Source organism: Trachurus trachurus (genome assembly GCF_905171665.1).
Source record: "Trachurus trachurus genome assembly, chromosome: 6".
Lineage (NCBI taxonomy): Eukaryota > Metazoa > Chordata > Actinopteri > Carangiformes > Carangidae > Trachurus > Trachurus trachurus.
This window is the reverse complement of record NC_139897.1, coordinates 2,747,501-2,770,218: the sequence shown is the minus strand read 5'-3', so window position 1 is coordinate 2,770,218 and position 22,718 is coordinate 2,747,501. Positions and strand designations below refer to the sequence as shown.

General features: G+C 41.1%; 1 protein-coding gene across 1 annotated transcript in view; it reads left to right on the top strand.

Annotated features, from left to right (window-relative positions):
- The window catches only part of LOC310987191 (NT-3 growth factor receptor-like), a gene marked incomplete at its 5' end in the record, with an annotated part of 185,121 nt that overhangs the window by 125,549 nt on the left and 36,854 nt on the right, over positions 1-22,718 (top strand). The window contains one exon of the mRNA XM_083973384.1: positions 861-963. Within this exon, the coding sequence (XP_083829510.1) occupies positions 861-963 (103 nt within the window). The remainder of the gene's footprint in view (positions 1-860; positions 964-22,718) is intronic.

The following is a 22,718-nucleotide window of genomic DNA, read 5'->3' as shown; positions in this document are numbered from 1 at the left end:
TCGGGTGGGTGGCGGTTGAACCAATTAGGAAAAATATATTCATAATAACATTGTCCATATTAGATATACAACAACGGGCGGATGTGGTTTTGAAAAAACGTGGATGACGACTTTTGTGATGCGGTTGCGGATGAAATAATTGCCTATCCGCGCATCTCTAGTATAAACAGTATAAACTTTGTGTTTTTGCATGTAGTCACTCACCTCAGACAACAGAACTCTGGAACATCCTGGAAAGACATTACTATCTGATCGCAGAGCGCCTGCTCTCCCCACCACAGAAACAAACACTTGCAAACACAAGCACTGTCCTGTTTCATTGCAAAAACTCCACCACCCAGGCCCTTATAATTATTTCAACAAACTCAACAGGTGCTATACAGTAAGATCACTCTGGACAGTCGGTCCTCAAAGGTTACAACAACCCTCATGTTCAAAAGCCTTTTCAACAGTGAATTCGACCACAGTAAATATGCACACCTGTGCACACTGTGCAGTGAATTCCCTTTCATTCATCATGAATGAATATTTCATATTCAAACTGAAAATTTGACCTGAGCCTATCCTAAAGCGTGCCCATCTGCTGTGCACTACTTGTCACAAGAATAAACACAAAGGAAACTGGAGAGATGATGTTTCTTCTAAGGACTATTTACAGTTATTCACAGCAGCAGAAAATCTGTAGTGCATCGCTGCAGAAATATCTCATTCTTGACCACAGGAGTCCAAAGCAGCTACCAACACCAACACTTAAACCTGCTGAGGTCCCTGCATTTTTATTCCTGAAGGTGTTTGTCATTTACTTGTTGTTATATAAACACAGACGCTGTGTAACTGTGATGCTTCTCCCATGATTTCAGGTCTCCATAGCCGTGTGCCTGGCAGGGTTCGCCTGTGTGATGCTGGTGGTTCTCTTCCTTCTCATCAACAAGTACGGACGACGCTCCAAGTTTGGCATGAAAGGTAGGAACCCAGTAAATCTCTGTAATATCTGACACATTTCTGTTCTGTGTACCATCCTGTTTTGTTTAGTATTTTTATCAGGTAGGTTTACCAAATATTTCATATTTCACTTAAGACACTAACAGATGGTATTCAACCCTAGAACTTGAATTTAAAAAAGGGAACACAGCATTTACTGTAAATGAAGAGTTGAAGTGAACAGCTGCTGTATAATTTAGTTTATTCTAGTTTTGTAAACAACCGCAATAGTTCCATTTGGTCTTTTTTTGTTTTTATAAAGACGTTTTTTAATTTTTATTACAGTTTCAAGGATATCAACCTTAAAGGGATAGTAGCATTTTTTAAAAGTGGGGTTGTATGATCCACAAATAGCCCCTAAGTACTTTAATTGCAGTAGAAGACTCTCTACACTCCTCCCGTTAGCAACGCCAGCCCATAGTCCTGCCCAGAGATTTACAACATACACGTGAAAAAAAATACACAGTTCCATTGTTCGCTATAATATAATTTTTTCCAGCCCTTCAAAGTGCAGGAAAAACACAGTTTTTATTTAGACCTAACCAACTCACGTATCCCTCCGCCCAGGGTAAGCGCCCGCCGATCAGCAGTTGGTTAGGTCCAAATAAAAACTGTGTTTTTCCTGCACTTTGATGGGCTGGAAAAAAATTATATTATAGCGAACAATGGAACTGTGTATTTTTTTTCAGGTAAAACCTCTTTTAGGCCGCGAAAATAGGCCGTTTCTTTGGGTCTGTTCACAATACTGTATGTTGTAAATCTCTGGGCAGGGCTATGGGCTGGCGTTGCTAACGGGAGGAGTGCAGAGAGTCTTTTACTGCAATTAAAGTACTTAGGGGCTATTTGTAGATCATACAACCCCACTTTTAAAAAATGCTACTATCCCTTTAAAATACACAGACTATATACACAGTATGTAGGCCAGATACAGTATATCTAACACCAGTAAGAGACCAGTATACCCAGTATTTAATTAATCACGGGTCATTGTGCAAGTTTAACATAGATGTTATATATGTTGTTGCACACACACACACACACACACACACACACACACACACACACACACACACACACACACACACACACACACACACACACACACACACACACACACACAGAAAGCACAATATCAACCATCTGTTGATTACCTCCATCTGTTCATTCAGTGGCCTCACAGCTCACAGCCAACCCACATTACTGCCTGTAGGGTGTGTGTGCACTCTCAGACACACTCACAATGACATTTGACTCGGGGCACACACACAGATGAAGTGTGCCGATATGGAGAACTGATGCTTTTTAAAGAAGATGGAGCCCAGCTAAAGGCTGATGATTTCATTAAGTCTCCATAAATTCTGCTCTTCATACTCTTCTGCTCTTCTGCTGCAGGAGAAAATGACGTCTCTGTTTTCTTCTCAGGAGGAAAATTGTCAACTTAATCTGAAATCTGCTTTTAGATCCAGCAGTCCTTAATGTCCAGAGAGGATGGAGAGATGTCTATCTGTCTGTCCGTCCCTCTGTCTCTCTGAAGCTTGGACAGCGTTTCTCTCATACACTACATGACAATGAACCACCCATTTGCAGTACTTCAGTGCTTCGATGAGCTGTGGTGTAGGATTTAGGTCAAGTTTGACCTTGGGCCAGTCTTTTTCATATTCATTAGATGCTGGCTGACTGAACAGAACACAATAAAGTGATAAAAATGCATCAGTTGCTTCTTTTGCTGTTGTTCACCTGTGGCCAACAGTCACATATTGTACACTTGACTGGCTTTCATATCACAAAGTGTATCTCTGCTATTTCAGAGGTCTGTGGAGCAAGGAACAGAACCTTTTGAGCTTCATGTCAGAACTTTTCAAAGCTAATTTCAATAACCAGATGTAAAGCATTGATCTGTTTGAACATGATGATAACTGGCGGCCCCGCATCAGTTGTCATAAAGGTTTAGGAGTTAAAGCTCAGGATCAGGTTTCGGTTCCAAACATCTGAATCTCAACTGATATCCGGTTCATTCACTATGTGGCCCCTGCTGGAAGTGAATCCATGCTGCAGCCACACGACACAAACAATCAAACTCCATCAGTAAAACAGCTTTTTGCTGTGACAATGGAGTCTGAGTGGTCTGGCAGAGGAGGCTCTGAGGGTTTAAGTGTCTTCTTAGATTGAATCAATGGTCGTGTGGTCACTGTTCTGCCACCAATTAGGATTTTTTATTGAGAAAAGGAAATTTGTATGAAGAAGACAGTTTTCATCTGGAGAAGTCAGTACAGCTGCTAACAGATCAATGCAGCTGTTTAAAACAAAAATTAGCTCATTAAACTCTATCTCAGAAAGAATCTATGATAAGAAGTTATTAAAAATTTGGATAACAAAAAAGAAAAACCTAACAAGTCATAAGGGAACACATTTCAACATGTTGCAGTCCAAACAGGAAGTTTTACATGTCAGGGCAATAATCACATTTGGAACCAGTTGGATACTTGTAGATGCTGCTGATGCACAGTATCATGAGAACTGTGATTTAAATAGAGATTGTTCCATCAGCCCCAAACTTCACACTCCTCGATCAACCCCATTCAAATTTCAATTTTCAGTTCCTGCGCCTACTTGCAGCAGGAAATTACATGTTTTATAGTTTGACAGCCATTGACACCCATTTGACAAGAATGATTCATACTAAATCTGGTTCATAGAATCTAGGGACATTATTCAGTCAACGCATAAAATCTGATGATGATTATTATTATATTATTATTATTATTATTATTATAATGATTTTTTTTTTAAAGCAGCTTTTTGTGCAATAAAATCCACAGGAGCAAAACTCACCAGCACTTGCAGGTGGTTTCAGAAAAGGTTTTGCTGCCTTGGTGATTGTGTTTCTGTTGAAGAGAAATAGTAATGAAAGAGGCAAATAGACAAAAGCAAATAGAAAAGAGGAGGCACAAGACAGTAGGCTGCTTCCTTCCATGAGTCACAGCGGATGAATGAAAGTATTTACCCCGGACATGTTCCCTGAAGGAAGACTCTCCATGCTCACTGTTCATTACCATTTAAATGGGACCATCAAACATATACATAATTACACTGTTACCTTCTTTCCCTCTCTAATATAGTTTTAAATATTGCTTTGTTACATTTAGACAATGTAGTGCTTTTATTCACCACACACATGTACGTGCAAGCATGCACAGTACACACACACACACACACACACACACACACACACACACACACACACACACACACACACACACACACACACACACACACACACACACACAGTATCTCCCCAGTCAGAGTGCTCATTGGTTAATGTTCTCCGTAGTGAAAGCCTATGGGAAAAGGAACTGGCTCATTACAATTAGAATAAAGAGTTATCATCTTTCCTCATGACTGGCTCATGAGAACATTAGTGGAGTTCAGAGAGAGAGAGAGAGTGAGGAATCACTGTGTTCTCACTGGCTTTCTGGCGCATACCAGATCCTTGTAGAAATCCCACGGGGCTTCGGTGCTTTTGATACAGGCCTCTGGCTAATACTGTAACTGGTGCAAATGAAAGGCAGAAAATACTGAACTGACAGAAAGCTTCATGGTTTGGATCTGGAATGGAAACCTCTGGGAATTATGCCTGCTTCAAAACAAATTACACATTTTTGTTCCATAAACATAGGAAATGGGACAAGCCTGCATGCATTCGCACCACTGAACAGTTTACATAGTAAACGGGGGTATTTGACCTGCAATTACAGCATACTTATACTCAATATAATCAATACATTATTTATCAGTTAGCACTAGATTAGTGTAATGACAAGTTAATTATGTGTATGGCTGCCTTAGTGTGTCGGTCAAAGTAATCATAATCAAGCACAACAAGCACACAAAATAAACACATTAAGATACATAAGACAGTACAATCAATAGTGAGAGTTATTTAAAGATGGCAGCTAGGGATTATAGATTTTTTTTGGTATGATTATTGTCAGAGAAATAATCATGGTATTACGATTATCACGATTATTATGCATTAATTAATTTCACAACACTATGAATGTGTAAAATCAAATATAGTTAAAATATACATTACTAATTCTAAATATGACCAATTATTAATCCACCAGGGGAAGTGTTTGAAATATTCAAGTCATTAATTGTCATCGATACCAAATGTTTAATTCATTTTTTAATTACAAATGACACTCTAGCATTTAAATTCCCATGCGGGCTGGGCACAAAAAGATGTGCATGACACTTAAATAAACAATAATCAATCAATCAATCACTCAATCAATCAATCAACCAATTCAATGCTACGTTAGGTAAATGGACCAGCATCTGTGCATTTACTTTTACTTTGGTGCACATCTGCCGACACGGTTTATACATAATCTGTTTTTGGAAAGTGACAGTATTTAGGAATCTTTGAGATCAATTAATTGTGGCGTTTAATACCGCGATTAATTGTGAAAACAAGTGATTGTGACATCCCTAATGGCAGCAGTAACATTTTTTTTATGTATTTGTCCACAAAACCAAACAAATGACTTAACCTACAGTATGACCAACAATATATAAGTCATCAAGATTTGGTACACTGCAAAAACTCAAAATCCTAACAAGAATATTTGTCTTATTTCTCAAAACAAAACAAATCAAATCTCATTAATATCATGAATCTGATAGTGGGGCATGTTTTTCTTTCTTATTACAAGCACAAAAAACTTGCTTTCACTGGCATATTTTTCTACTTATTTCAAGTGAAAATTTGTTTGAAACAAGTGAAATTATCTAAAAACAAAAAAATACAATTTTTAGGTGATTAGTTGTCTTATTTTAAGTGGACAGAGATTTGTTTTGACTAGAAATGAGACATTTTGACAAGAAATATGACAAATATTCTTGGAAAGATCTTGAGTTTTTGCAGTGTATAACCAAAATGAGAATCAGGAGGACTGACCTAAAAGAGCAAAAGATGAGGGGGCCCATGAACAAGACAAGCAGTCGGCTGTAGGAGCCAGGACTTCCACTTTAAAATGCATGACAGAGAAACTAAATAAACCAAAGCTACGTGAACTGGACCACCAGGCCCCCGTCCTCAAAAAGAACAAAAAGAACAAAAGGAAACAGGGAAGAAATGACAGGTGGTCAGTGACATCTTGTGCTTTCCTTATAAAGGAGGAGCCGGTCCAGCCACTAATCTTCCCATCAGGAGCATCTTAGAGAGGAACGTAACATCCTGCATTTGGCCTTTGTACCTGCGGCCTGACTGAAGCAGCTTAAAGCTCTCTGACTGCGGTCTCCTCTCATTACCACAGCCTGCTTCAAAAGGGAAAGCTCTGTCGTGGTTGTTGCTGCAGTTTGTACCTTGTAGTGTGTTTTTGGGGGGCACGTTGTTTTGCTTTATTTTTTCGTAACTCTTTTGCTGTTACATCCCCGGGCTCTTTCACCAGATAAGTGCTCATGAACATTTGAGAAACAATTCATTTTTTTAGCTATGATATGGTAGATGTTGGTGCACTAATTTGTGTGACTTGCACACTGCTGCTTCATACAGTATGTTTCTCTCCAGCTCTCTGAGCTCACTGTGCAACAGACTGGCTGGACTTCAGTTGCTGCTGGAGGAAAACAGAAGCTTCTCTTCATCTTCCATTTTTGGAGATGTGGCTGTGTGGTTTGATACTGGTCTTTGTGCTGCTGCTGAGAAATGATGTGAAGGAATCTGTTATGCCAGCAGTACAGTGACAGTGATCTGTCAGCACTGCTCTCCTGAAGCAGAATCATTCTTCATTACCCATATACATTGCAACTTTTGCTGTTGCATTACTCCGTTAGTTGACTTTAGCTCTGCCTTCAACACCATCACCTTGAATCTGCTGCAGAACAAGCTCTCCCAGCTGAGCAGGTGGATTACTGACCTCCTCTCTAACAGGAGGCACCACATGAATCTGAAGACTCTGGGACCATAAACACCAGATCCCCACCAGACTTTATACTTTCTCCTCTGCTCTTCCCCCTGTAAATTAACACCTGCACCTCCAGCCATCAGTCTGTCAAGTGTCTGAAGCTCACAGACAACGCCCTCATCACACGTATCTCTGCTTGGGAGGAGTCCTTCGAGAGGGCCCAGCCCACCCACTCCATCACCCTGTGTTGTGCATACACAATTCATTGTGTAACATTATTTTATTTTATTTTTTTAAAAGAAAGAAAGAAAGAAAAACATTACTATGAATACCCTCTTCAAGAAATGTAGAAAGAGTCTCTACTAGGCTAACAGTCTCACAGACAAACTGGTTGTTGGGACTGAAATGTGCATTTGGTCAAATCTCAGTCATTTCATATACCAGTAATAGGCTTAACATTAGCGTAACATTTTTCCTAGAATAGCAGCTACACATCTGGAAGTCAGATTCACCCACAGAAGTGACCAGATTTAAATTCTGAATGGTCATGTAATGATTTTCTGGAAGAAGGAAAGAAGAAAAAACAACAGACAAATATATATATTTTTTTTCTTTATCCTTTCTCACATTCCATTTTCCTCTTAAATATTTGTGATTCCTCCACAACTGTGTAGAAACTATTTTAAAAAAAGCAACCTGATAAAGAAACATGACCCTGCTTGAACTGTGCACAACTCAGAGACAAGCCCAACCCGTAACAATCAGTCGTGTGTCGACATTGCTTCAATATTTAGACTCACATGCTGAGAAAACTGGAAGAGGCCCTGGAGCCTTTATGATCTAAGGGGTTTATGATTTGTTCCAGTAATTTTCCTTGTAATATGCCTTTTATGAGCTGTATTGTGTGTGAAGTTGTCATTTTAACCCGAGAGTGATGCTAATGGCGAGCTCATGAAGTGTCTCAAAGTGGAAACGATTTGTCCTCTGGAGGGCAGGAATGTGTTCATTGGATTTTATGGCAATCCAGACTCATTTAGATTTTCATCTGGTGAAGTAGAGATTTTGGTTGGATGATGTTTTTTACAGTTAGAATTAATTCCCTCTGGATCAATATGCAACCAACGTGCTGGGCAGATTAGCCAATAAACTGGCAGGTAAATATCGTGACCAAAAAGAATGTATTGGTCATGATGGTAATTAAACCTGATCACCCATGTTAAATGTCTGATATCCAGCAAGAATGGCTGAAATGCCATTCATTTGTAATCAATGCTAGCTGTAGATACCGAGCTAGAGGGCAGCTTCTCAGCTTTGGTGACCCTAGGTGGTGGTATCCCCCCCAGAAAATCTCTATTTTCTATCTTGATCATTTAGAAAATGCTATAATCACAAGAGAGGAAAACACAAGCATATTTGAAAATGTTTTACATCCATTCTCAGACTCTCCAGTCAGCCTGCGTGTGGGAAAGTGGTATGATATTGCTGTCTAAATCATCAGTACTCCAGATGCCGGATGCTCTACAGAGACCTGGAAACGAAACAATTAAAGTATTCATTAAGTCAAAAGTTAAAACGGAGGAATCCCAAATATCAGAGGTTCAGATGAGAGATTACCAAGGAGAAGAATCTGGTTTATCCAACTGATGAGTTTGGGAAGAGCTGGAAGACGTGGATTGAGAGAGAGAGAGAGGGATATCTGGACTACCTTGCTTGACCTGTTGCCACGGTGAGCTGATTGCTATTTGGAGGCAATCAGGCTCAACCTTGAGAAGACCTCAGGAATGCTGGATGATGTCCTTCTTCAGAACCCACCAGCCACTGTTTCTCATCATGAGATGATAGGTTGCTCCGTCAGTAGCAACCACATGGTGGAGATGGAGCAGAGGTTATGATGGGGACCACGGTGGAAATGGCAAGATGAGTGAGGGTCAGCCAGGAGGGCAAAGCAGTTAGAGAGACAGCTTCCCAGCTGCAACTTTCTTTCAGCTGGAGCTTGTGACCTCTGTCCAGAGTGGCCATTGGCTTATGAGTGGAGCTATGGTATCAAGCTACTTTTTACCCTTCCAACCTAAGGATCACTGGGCTAACCCTAACCCTGTGTCATCATTGCAGCAGCCAGGTCCAAATACAGCAGCTGCAACAGTGATAATGAAGACTGGAGCCCACATCTCCGGCCTTTGAGGGTTGTCCTCTCACCTTAAGGGGGGTACACACATAAAGATTTTATAAATCTCAACCGATTTTTTATCTGTGAGAGACCCCACACATGAAGATAAAAAATCTGTGATTGAACAGTTTTGATCGTGTTGTGTGTGGTGTGCTGCACACCACACACATTAAGATTTTTCAGAATCTTGACCCTCCGGTCAGAAAACTCAGAAAGAGATCCGTATTGTTGTAGCTACTCTTTCGGGTCTATTTCCGGACTGGACAATGAGAGCGACGTAATTTAAAAAAAAATAAAAGCGTGACACTTCAGCCTTTACAACGATCCCATCGGTGTGTGTCTGTGGCTCCGGACGCCGAGCAGTCAAGCGGCTGTCCAATAGGGAGCCGTGCACTGTCACATGATCGTTTAAACATGGTTGCTCTTTTGCTGGCTGTTGCCGGCTATAAGCGCTACCGTCTTTGCTATCGGCTATCAGGAAATCTCCCGTGTATGCGTGAATGTCTATGTGTGAACCTCATGTAATGCCAGGGCTGCACTGTGGCTCTCTGTGAGGTTGCCGGTGTTGTGTGGAGAAGTGGCTTGCCGCGAGCAGCGTGCAGAGCTCGGCAAGCAGGCGCTTCACGGCACAACACCGGCCGATTGAAACGGCCACGGTTGTCGGCCCCGATAATCATAAATATTGAACATGTTTAATACTTACGATTATCGCGCCGAACGTTTTCCGAGCCGATTGTCGGGAGAATTTTGACTCTTAACACACCACACACTACAAGAGAATCTTATAAGATAATCTTAAGAGCTTAAGATAATCGGGCAATTTCTGTCTTTGGTCGGAAGGGGGAAAATCGGGGCAAAATCAGTACGATTGTCTTGATGTGTGTGGTAGGCTTTAGTTGCAGGACTCGCCACAGAGCCAGCATACATGGAGGCATGCCAGGGCTGGAGTGGCCACATAGGTCGGGACATACTGTGACACCAAGGAGGTGATGGAGCCTCTGAGAAAACAAAGATGGAAGGCCATAGGTGGGAAACATGCTTGGCTTGGGGAGCTGCTACTGAGACGAAGCAGCAGATCTTTTTTTGTGGAGCTCTAATGTCAGGAGTAGGAGATGGATATGAGCGGTTTCACTTTCATGATCTGTGGATTTCAGCAGGAACCATAACTTCACCTGAAGTGTTTTAGTTTCCTATAGCTTAACATAGCGAAACCCAGCCCACCATTGGCAGCAAAACCTCCTATTAACAGACACTCGAAAGAAATCGGGGAAATGATCTGTCAGAAACCTGTCAGAAAGTGCTACAGTCTCAGCTGCCAGGGACCACTTATAGGAGCTGTGCCAAATTCATAGATAAGAAATAATGCAAATCATTTCTCTTTCTATGTGTATGTGAAATTACCACCACTTAGAGCAGAATATGTACATGAAGAATGTACACAAACCGACTTTTTTCCTGCTCATTTCCCTCTATCTCTCACTCCCAGACCTTCAGATCAATATTTCAATGAGTCGCCTTGTGATTACACAACTATTACCCATGCCGCGCTGAAAAATTAAAACTCTCACTCATCAAACATTCACTGCATTTCTACTCATTACTGGCCTGGCCTGGAGGGGGAGAGAGGGATAAGGGGATTGACGAGGAGAGAGAGGATGCGGTAACGGGAACAAAAACAGTGTGGATTCAGTGAGATACAGTGTGTGAGGCTGCCCAAAAATCTGGTAGGAACATGGAGGTTTCCTGTTGAAATTATTGTGAATTTAAAGAGGAGTGAAGGGAAACTGAGGTGCAAGTGTTATAAGATAAAAGATCAAATGTGAACAGCACTGAGTAGAGAAGAAAAAACACAAATCAAAAGGAGGAATGGAACAGAAAACAAATCCAAGTTGAGTAATGTCACATTCAGAAATGTCTTCTCGGGCAGCATTTCCCTCAATCTTTGTATCACTGCAATGATTTAGAACTAAACCAAATTTATGTTTCTAATCTAATATTTCAAATGTACCTTGACAACGCTAGACAACATGGTAGGAGGCTCCATTCAGGGAGAAAAAAGAGAGTGACAGATGTTTTCAAACTCCATCCATCCATTTTCTTTCACTTATCCAGGGTCAGCTCACAGTGGCAGCGAGCTAAGCATGGTGTGCTTCTCTCTCCAGAAACACATTTTAGCTCCTGCTGGGGGTTCTCGAGCCGTTCCTAGGCCAGATGGGGTTTGTAATTTCTCACTCTGCACGATTCCTCTGCTCTATCTCACCCCCGCACCTGAATGAGACCCCCATGCACTCCTGCGCAGGACAAGACAGAAACTCACCCTGAACTAAAAGGAGCAGTGCCCTATTTTCCTACTGGGAACCAGTCCTTAATTCAGCCACTTCACCCTGTCTGAGATCATGGACACAGCTCTCACTTATACAAGAACTAAATGGCTTATTAGCCTGGTATCCCATATTCCCACTGTACCCCCCACAGAACCCCCTGAGGGGCATGGTCATAATCCTTATGATATATTCAAGTCCAGAGAACATGTAGATTTGCTGGTGAGATGGTCTGAGCCGTCTTCTGTGAGATCTATGTAGAGTATTGCTCTGTTTTAGTGACTGTGCAGCCGGTGTCTGGAGGCCAGAGTTATGACCAGATCAATAGGTGGAAGCACCTCAACTTGGTTTTTCATTCCATCTTGTTCTCTCTTTGTCTTGGCTCCTTCATACAGCTCACTCATGCACCTACACCATTAATCATAGTCACAACCACACCTCACAGTTATTCTTAGTTCATTTATGTTTATTTATTAAGGTAACACTTTATTTGATGCCTATCTCTATAATGCATTATAACCATACTTATAATGAGTTATAATGAAGTTATAGCACTGTATAACTATAGTTATAAACACTCACAAATTATCATAATGCTTTATAACAATAATCATAACACACTATAAAACATTTTATCATGACTTATGAGATCAGGTATTATAATACGTTATAATTGTTAGTAACTCACTGACAATGCCCACATCAATAATGCATTATAAATCTAGTTATAATGTGTTATAATTGGCTTATAAACGTGTATAACTATCATTATAAACACTCATAAATTATCATAAGGCTTTATAACAATAAGCATAACACATTATACAGCATTATAACTTTATTATAATACTTGACCTTATACGCCATTATAAAATGCTCTATGATGTGTTATGCTTATTGTTATAAAGTCTTATGATAATTAATGAGTGTTTATAATGATAGTTATACACGTTTATAAGCCAATTATAACACATTATAACTATATTTATAATGCATTACCGATGTGGGCATTGTCAGCAAGTTACTAACAATTATAACGTATTATAATACCTGACCTTATAAGTCATGATAAAATGCTTTATAGTGTGTTATGATTATTGCTATAAAGCATTATGATCATTTATGAGTGTTTATAACTATAGTTATACAGTGCTATAACTGCATTATAACTCATTATAAGTATGGTTATAATGCGTAATACTGCTATCACTGCTACTGCTATTGCTTGTGTCGTCGTTGCTGCTGCTAACTGCTGCTCTGGCTGCCTGTAAGGTTTCTCAGTCCCCCCACCTCTCCAGCACCCACCTGTGGGCTCTGTTTTTATGATCCCCTGCGGAGGTCTGCTATTCATTCCCTGTAATGTCAAGCGATCATTTATCATGGAATGAATGAAATGAACAGAGCCTGACGCCAAACTTGCTTCAGACATGATAATATTATTAATCCTGCGCTTCAGTTATGCAAATATTTATGCTCTTAAATATGATTTCAATCCAGAGTTGTCTGACTGAACTCCAGTCTGTTTACATAGTAGCAGCGAGGATCAGAGTAGCAAGGTAAAATGGTTGGCAAATGATTATTTAATATGATTCCATGTCAACTTATGTTGAAGTTATGTCAGTGTCAGGCTTTTATAGATCACAGAAAATTTTATAACATTTTTATAACACTATATCATCTCGCATACACTTGTTAGAAAAGTCCATCATGCTCTGTTGTAGTAAGTAGCAGCTGTCCTCCAGCAGAAGAAAAAACCTGGTAGGTCATCTGTTCAGCAGCTAATTATGACCCATTGTTATGTTTTATGTGACCTAAAGTGGTCATACTGATTCTATCTCGAGCAAAGGAGGAAATCAGGAGACATAAGAGCAACAACGTCCTTATTAAAAGGAAGTGTGGCAGGAAGGATCAACAAAACACAAGACTTATGACAATACTGACATTTAAATAGGAAGTTTTCTCGTCATAAACCATGGTGCAGACATTTTTTTATTTGTAGCAGGAGGAGATGCGCAGAGGGTCCATATATATTATTTGTTTCAAATGTCAGTTTGCCATTATTCATCCCACTAATGCATCTCTGTCTCTATTTATCTCATTATTTCTTTATCAAGAGAAAATGTTCCTGTCTGAGTCGGGTGAAAAATGCCTTTTGGCAGTATTAGGAAATGAAATCAAAATTTGGCATTTCCACTCGGCCTTTCCGATTCAACGCACTATGATTCATATAAAAAGACTTGGATGGAAACACAACTCTGTGTCTGGCTCCGTCTCCATCCCTCTCCCTTCCTCTCCCTTCCTCTCACTCTCTCTCTCTGTTTCTCCCTTGGTCTGGATTTATCACTGAGCTCTGGGATCTGAGCTGTTCTCTGTCAGACTCAGAAGCTTCACTGCTGGGAGATAAGAGGAGGAGAAGAGAGTCTACTGGGACCTCACTCCGCCGTCTCTCCGCTTCACTTTATATCAGTGAACTTCACTTCTGCTCATTTTACTTAAACCACTCATACACCATCAAACATTAGTTTATTAAAGTGGAGACTGTAGCTATGCTTCGTTGTTGTTTCGACTATGCTGATACAGGATTCCTCCAACCCCAAGGCGCTACATCAGGCCACACAGGACCACTATAAATATATGCACAGTTTTTATTATTTTGGTGCACACTTGTATGAACAAGGCAGACAGACGCCCACATAGAACAATGGGCACAATGCAACCCTGGTCAGTGCACAGCTGTGGGTGGATGAAGTGTCATATATCACAACCAGTCCTCTGACCTGCAGTCCTCTGATACAATCCATACTGTAGGTGTGTTTCCTGAAATAGCAGCAGGTGACCTCAGTTGTCATGGTTACAATTATAAACACACCATACGCCTGTGTGTTTATTAAAGAGAGCAGTGTGAGCATTAGAGAGAGCAGTGTGACCACCTATATGTCCTAATGGATATTATAATATTGGTCATGATTAGAGATAAGATGATAATGTGTGTTTGATTGAAAGAGGTTCTTACTGCTTTCTTATCACCTGACATTCGTCATAGCTACAGAATAATAACAACGTTGTTAGACGTGGACATGGATAAGAGAAACATCATAAACAGCTTATCCTTATCCTTCAGGTTTGATAAATGTGCTAAAAAAAAAAATCTCCTCCCCCGTTAAACACAGTGTGGTCCAATTTTTAAGAGCTGTATTTTTTTTTTTACCTCCGCTTTTACCAACAGGACTTCTTCACTGCCTTTACTGGTTCATTGCTGACTTTTGTGGCACACTAGCACCACCTGTAGGTCAGTGGACTAGAGGGAGTTAGAGAATGTGTATCATGTTTCATGTGTGACACAGAGTTATCAACACTCCTGTATCACTCTGCTTTACATTAACAGTTGCTATCTACCTTTGAATAGGACACACTACACACAGCTGAATAGCTTTAATGTCAGAGACAAATGAAAGGGATAGTTCACCCAAAATTGAGTCCTCCGTGGCTTCTCTGAGTTACAGGGGGTCTCGGTGTAGCAGTGCATGTCCATATAACTGTTGCAAATGGATACCAACTGTCTTCATAACAAAAAGACACACCAAAAAACATCCAAATACCTCCATGCTGCTCGTATGTAATGTCCGTCTTGTATTGAAGCCCCGAAATGCGAAATTGTCCCGAAAAAAATTAAATAAGTCTATATTTCAAGCTTGTTTGTAGGGGAAGCTCCTCTTCCTTCCTCCAAATTTCGATGAACCGGGAAGAGGAGCTTCGAGAAGCTTCTGCTACAAAACAAGCTTGAAATATAGACTTATTTAATTTTTTCGGGGCTTCAATACAAGACGGACATTACATACGAGCAGCATGGAGGTATTTGGATGTTTTTTGGTGTGTCTTTTTGTTACGAAGACAGTTGGTATCCATTTGCAACCGTTATATGGACATGCACTGCTACGCCGAGACCCCCTGTAACTCAGAGAAGCCACGGAGGACTCTGAAACTTCTCCCAGCCCTTAGTCCACATGAGGGTGAGTAGATAATGAATGAAATTTCAATTTTGGGTGAACTATCCCTTTAATTATTTCTGGTGACGTGGATGATGGGAAGGAAAGTAGTCTGAATACTTCAGCACAGCATATGTGCAGTCTGCAGGTCAGGAAAATGTGTCTGTCTTGTTTAGCAACAGTCCAGCAGCAGTGCAGATCTGGCTTGTATGTATTGTAGCCTGCATGTGCAAAGTGGGTTCTCCTGAATCTGTCCTCACTACACTGGCAAAAATGTTCAGCAGATAAAATGTATCCATTTCATTTATGATCTTTACCTGGAATGTATTATAATTTTCTGTCTTTATAAAAGAGGAGAAAAACACGGCAGACAACATTTCATCACAAGCCGAACACAATAAGCTCTAAATGTTTGGACCGCACTGTAGCCTACGTCATCAACACTGATGTGGGAGCAGCTTCTAAAGTGATGTGCTGAGGCCCAGCCAACCAGGTGGAGTCTGGAGGCAGAGACAGACAGACAGGGAGTGTGTGTCTGTCGGGATGCAGCACAGTCATGTAGTTAATGTTTGGCGTCAGCTCTGACCTCATCACTCTCTGCAGCGTACTCTTGTAAAGAGGAGATTTTTTAAAGTGATGGTAGCAAACTGGAGTGTGAGCCTGCAGGTGGCTGCAGGGATGGTGCTGGTGGGGGAGGGGGGAGAGGGAGAGGGAGGGGGGGGGTGGGTTTAATAAAGCAGAGCAGCAGCTGCAGCATTGGCAGGGCAGAGGGAGAGCAGGGCATTTCTGGCAGCTTAAATAGACTTGGAAGTTGAAAGGTCTGTGTTGAATGTGCGGTGCAGAGTGCAGACAGTGGGGCAGGTCATGTGTGAATGTACTCGTGCAACAGATTCAGAAATCCTATCAACTATACGACAATGTTACAGATTTTCACTGTTTTTCAACATGACATAGAAGCATTTAACCCTTCAACCACCAGACCAGTTCCATACCGGGCAGTCTGTATATCTGGACTGTGTTGTGACTAGTGCAGCCTCTAAGAAGAAGAGGAAACAACATCATCAGAGCTTCAGTCAAAGAACGTCATGATAGAAAATGGACTTTTAATTTGTTTCATGTATTAAAGGTATAATATGTAGGAATTCCCCCCATCTAGCGATACGGTTGCATATCTGAACGTATTCTTGATGTTGCATTCAGGTGAAATGGGGCAGACGTCAGACAGACAACAGACGCTGCATGTAACAGGATAAACAAGCGTCTGTGTAAACAAGTGGTCCACCAGCACGAGGCAAAACAATACAGGCGTGACAATATGTTGTCATGGTGATGTGGTATTGTTTACCTGACCCACGTTTTACCGTCTTTCTCTCTTTGAGTAAAATGACATCCGGTTGTTTTGCCGACGGCCGTCTGCCTGACTGCACCTGAATGCAACACGAGTGCCTCCGTCCTTCCTCACACTACACAGTGGTGACAGTTTTAAAGGGACAACGAGGAGTTTTGGAAAAGCGAAGCGTTTACTTTTCACACTACATTTATGAGCCTCCGCGCACCGTCTGTATACCGACAGACTCATGTTTTCATTCATCAAGAATTAAAGTCAGAGGTTGGAAGACGATCACATACCGTCGTAGTTCCCACCATAAACGGCGATTCAGCTGCGTTATTCCCATGACTCACCGGGCAGCGTCCGCGAAACCGAAAGTAAAGAAATGCTGGTCGGCTCGCCCAGCATTTCCACCACCACTAATAATAACAAAATAACGATAGAGACAAAACGATATATTTATCGAAAATGGGCCCATTAACAAGTGTGGGTAACGTAGATTCATCCACATTAATATGAGACTTTTTTATTGTCGCAGAATTTTTCGTTCTGTCGCTGGAGAAACTCCTTGTTGTCCCTTTAACAGGCCCTACCTGGAAAACTTTCTCCCCGAGCCGACAGCTCCGCTGAATTTCTATGGTTACCTACGGTCACGCTGCCATTCAACGTAAAAAATGGCGATGCAACATGGCCGCCTCGGTTCGGTGCGTCGCCCACTTATGTATTTGTAACGACTTGTAACAACTCATTCTAAGGTACCAGAAAGCTTTCATTTGTATGCGGGTGTGATTCCACTTCGGTGAAATACGTATTTATGAAAGACATATTTGATTTTTGCTAATAAAAAGCCAAATAAGTTACATACTGGGGCTTTAATGTGAGGAGGGGTCCAGTCTCCCTGTTGCTCCACACACTCAGTAAGTGATGGAGGCATTCATCAAGCCAGCACTACCAGGGCAGCGCAATTGTTTCTGGTTGTCTGTCTGCATGGCACTGCTCTGTTGTCAGCCTCTGTGACATACCCCCCCTCCCTCCCTCCTCACCCCCCACCTCCACCTCCACCCCCACCCCCAAGCCCCAAGCAGCAAACCAATTATAAGAGAGCGAGACAGAGAGAGAGAGTGGTGCGGGGCAGGTTGGTGCTCTACGCTCTCAGATGAGAACACTCCGCCTGCCTCCATCATTTAGCATCACCCAGAGAGAGAGCGCACAACACACACACACACACACACACACACACCCAGGGAAAGAGAGAGGAAACAGTGCAGACAGACAGAGAGAGAGAGAGAGAGCGAGGTGGAATCCATGAAGGGGGATTAGAGAGAGAGCGAGCACTGAGGCAAACAGGGTGAGAGAGGTTGGGAGTGTGCTGGGCTCTTGGCTCCGGGGACACTGGGAGGTGTTAAAGGTGAAGTAATTATAAGCCATCATTTAGCGACAGTGTACAGAGCCCCACTCTGTATAAACACTGTGCTATCAATTTACACACTAACTCATCCCCTGTGTCAATGTGTGTGTTCCAGCTCTGCTATCTAAGTGGGAACCAGTCAAGGTTTGAGACCTCCAGACTGGGGACTGGGTATTGGCACAGAGCAGCAGTGTTACACCTGCAGTGACAGAGTTACTACTGCAGATCACACGGTGGCTGCATAGTGTCGACTGTGATGTCTTCTGTTGGACATGTAAAATGGGCATGAGGAGGAAAGGAGAGTGGCCCCAAATGGCTCAAAGTGCTGCAACAAAAACATGCGCGAATAAGCAAATAACAAACAGATTCATACTGTACAGGAAGAGATCAACATGACAACACATGAACAGCAAATACAACACAGCACAAAAACTGTCAGTTTAATTGTTTGTGTTCTTATAAATTTCACAGTGAAATGTCAATTTTCACTTATTATATATTTGACACATATCATCTCTCTCTCTCTATTTACAGTATATATATATAGTATATATACAGTATAGAGATAGGAAATTGTCTTTTTAATAGTCTTTTTTAAAGGAGTCATCACCCGGAAATTGCATTTTTCCTTGTTAAAACATGTATATAGGTGTTGGACCTCAGAGGAAACTTGCCTGAAAACCTGGAGTTTGAAAGTGGCTGAGTTTTTTGGTTTGGGCTCTTTGTTTAAGCCAGAGTAGCTCATGAGGCTGCACACCGCAAAATTACCAGATTTTGACTCTGCTCATGTGTCGATGTCACCATAGGAGCCTGCTTTCATAAACACACCTCTGTTCCCCCACCCCGACTTCCGCCGCGCCGCCATTACTACTTGTTGTTTTATTTCCCACTGTAGCGCTGTTATTTCTGCACTTTATTACTGTAAGTTTTAGTAATTTTTCATGCGAGAAAGTAAGGGTTTAGATCCCCAATGTGCGGTTAGTTCATCCAAATGACGGCTGTTTAGAAGTTTGCTCCGACGTTGGGAGAAGTGAAGCTCCAGTGAGCACCACAGCAGCGGCTCCTCAGCAACCCGCCTGCAGTGCTCGTTAACCGGCCAAACTACGTCGTCATGCCGGGGAAGGAAACAATCGTTAATTTATTAAGTTTTAATATTTTTTCATGCGAGAAAGTAAGGGTTTAGATCTCCAATGTCCAATCAATGCGCGCCTCATTACATATTAATACAATGAACATCTGGACCAGTCAAAACCTTGCACTTACTCTCACGAGAGAAAGTTGCCGTATGAAAAAGTGTCAGAACAAGCTCTATGTTTGATTTAAAAAATAAAATAAAATGTTTCTAATAAGTCTTGAGAATTGATTCAAAGCAATTTAAGGGGGACTGGATACGTAAAAAACCAGGTGATGACTCCTTTAATGAATGTGCAATGTGGTATATGCCACTATACAGTCAATTTGTGTCAAATACATTTGACCAAGATCTATATAGTACATACAGTACATGTTATATGCATATATGATACATACTGTAGTACAGTATATATCGATACCAAAGCCCATGAGAATGTATATCTGCTGGAGAGCAAGGCTGGTATATTTTTGTCAGAGGAGACACAAACACAGTGTTTTTGATTTTGAACATTTTCTTTTTTGCCATCATTCATTAGTTGATTAGTTTATGCCAGCTAGTCTCTCGACATTTGTCAGACAAACTTAATAATGTTCAATTGAATCCAAGAACGTTTATTTGTTCCCCAGGAGGTGACTTAAAGGCTACACAGTGTAGACATTGGAAAACCACCCACATACACAAAAAGACATAAACACATAAACAGTACAAGACAAACTGTACAAATAAAGACAAACAATCACAATCACAATTCTGTACAGGAAAAAAAACAAAACAAAAAAAACATGCACATGTATTCTGATTATCCCAAGCATGCAGTGCGATGCACTGTAGCACTGACAGAAGCAGTCTGGTGCCTTTATGATTCATATGTGTAATAAAGTCTGAGTGACTGTTGTGTGAGCCAGTGAGCTGCAGGTATTGATGCTGGAGGCTCATTAGATTACTGTGAGGAATAAAGTGTCACCGAAAGACTGTGGCTCCATTTGGACACTAAGGAAAATGGAGCTGCTGGCCATGTTGTAAACTACAGCATAAATCACTTTGACCTAGCAGTGGACTCACTGTTAGCTCCAGTCAGCCATCACGGTCTGCGTTCCAGTGAAGTAGCATGTAATTGGGTGTAGGGGCTCATGAAATCCTCCAGTTTTAATGTTTACTAGGGCCCTCATTTATAAAACTGTGCATACGAGCCTTACTAAAAGTGTACGTACGCCCAAGTTTGCATGCGCCAAAAAATATTCAGATTCATAAAACCCTGCGTATGCACACTTGTAAGCAAACTTCCCTTTATAAATCACAGTGTGTGCATTATGCACGGGGCTCACCTCTGCATTTATACACTTAACGTAATTAGACTGATCGATAAAACTTTGAATAATTAGCAGAATCAGCTAGTGAATCAGTTACATTCTGAGGACTGAATGAACATGACACTTTTCTTTATGTTGGTTTTTGTGATGAACAGCATTAAGTAGGACTGATAACAAGAAAACAGAATGTAATGATTGTGCAAACGATTACTTGCTTTTTTTCCAGGCTGTGAGATTGAATTTACTCTTGATATGTTCACAGTATCATAGGAAAATATCTAGTTATTTACACCATGTTAGGACTGGATGCTTTCAGGCCCAGTTTTGTGCGTATGCCACGTTTATAAATGAGGCCCCAGAGCACAGAACTATGCTGAATCAGGAGATGGGCCAGTTACATACAAGACTGTATGATCAGCAAATAAGAGAGTGTGTGGAGGAGTCTGTGGACATGCAGGGATCTGGGACTTGAGTGTGAGTGTGCGTGTGTTTGTGTGTGTTTTTTTGGGGGGGAAGACACACAGACGTTAAGACGTGCAGGTCCTCATTCGAAAACGGAGAATTGTCTTTTTTGTTTTTGTGTGTGCAGGTGTGATTGTTTGTTTGTGGACCTTACTGCACCTTTTGTTTAGTTTTTTGTGTTTTTTATTTTTTTTATGAATGAACAGTACGTTCAATAGTATATCGCTTCACCTGAATGAAGTGTGATTACACATGAATTGTCTGTCTGTTTTCTTCTTTTAATATATTTTTTATTTTTTTATGTTGGCATAAAATGAATTAAAAATTGTTATAAAAAAATATGATGGATGATACACATAATTTTTGCTTAGTTACTTAGTTAATAAATATAAAAGCACAATGTTGTGTCACTTTATACCAGAAGAATAGAATAGAATATCCTTTATTGTCGTCAAATGTACAACAAAATTAAAATGCCAAACCAGTCAGTGCAACATTAAAAAAAAGACTATAAAGGAGCATAGAAAAATAAAAGCTGATAGCAGAGGAAGCCTGACTGAATCTGTAGTGGGACAGGCCAGGCCTGATATTGGCTTCTAACTGGTCACCACAAACTCAGTGAGTGACATACAGCCAGGTGTTGATTGGACGTAACAACGACTCAGAGACTTCTAGCTCTTGACATGTTGAAGTAGTGGTATGTCAGCAGTGACGTGCGTGCTGACTGTCAGAGACCAGGATGTTTTATTCCCATTTGTCAACTCACGTTACTCAACCTCTGACCATTGACCTCCATGAAAACGGTCCACTTCACTCTTTCTGACGCCTCCCTCCTCCGTGATTCCCTGGTGTCACCGTGTCAGTCACTCTGTGTCTCTGTGTCCTTGCCATGACCAGCAGACCGCTCAGCCTTCATGTCATCTGATTTGACACATGGCTTAAATGTTAGTGAAGGTCGTCTGGTGACTGGCAAAGGTCACAGGGCTGACCCCTGCACTGCTGGGTGTCTCCATCAACACTCAACCAGCAGCACTGGGAGGGCTGCCACAGCTCTGAACTGGGAATGATGAACACAGAAAAACATGGACACATACTGTACACACACACACACACAAACCTAAACCCACTAAGAGATCAAAAAAGGTAACCATTTAGTTTACAGGACACTAATTACGTGATAATGTCAAGAAATAGCCAAGAAATAGCATCATAATGTCCATAATGTTTCGCTCGATTTATCAATTATCATCATTTATCAATCATTCGTTGTATGTGTCCCCAAAGGGCGGCTGATCTTGTTCCCTGAGAGATCATATTCTGTTATATTCATCCAGTAATGCTGCCATGAACCTCTGTTCTTTGAATGATCTTTGAATGAAAATATAATTTTTATGTGGTGAAAACCAAAAGTAAAAAAACAATGAGTGTCTTTCCAAGAGGTTCCAAGCTCTAAATGCCACATGTAATGCTCTTATTCTCAGTTACACTCTCAGTGGGTCTGAGGACTGAGTCAATCATGTTTTATGACAACAGTAATTTTAAAGCTGATCTACTTTGAAAACATCGTATTACAAAATAAAGCTATAGCGGTTAAACCGATGAAACAAAGATCTCTACTTTAAATTCAGGTATGTTTGACTGTGATAATCACTTAAGCCTCTTAAATTTGAATGAACCTGACAGCTCCACTGGGTTTGTCACAATCAACC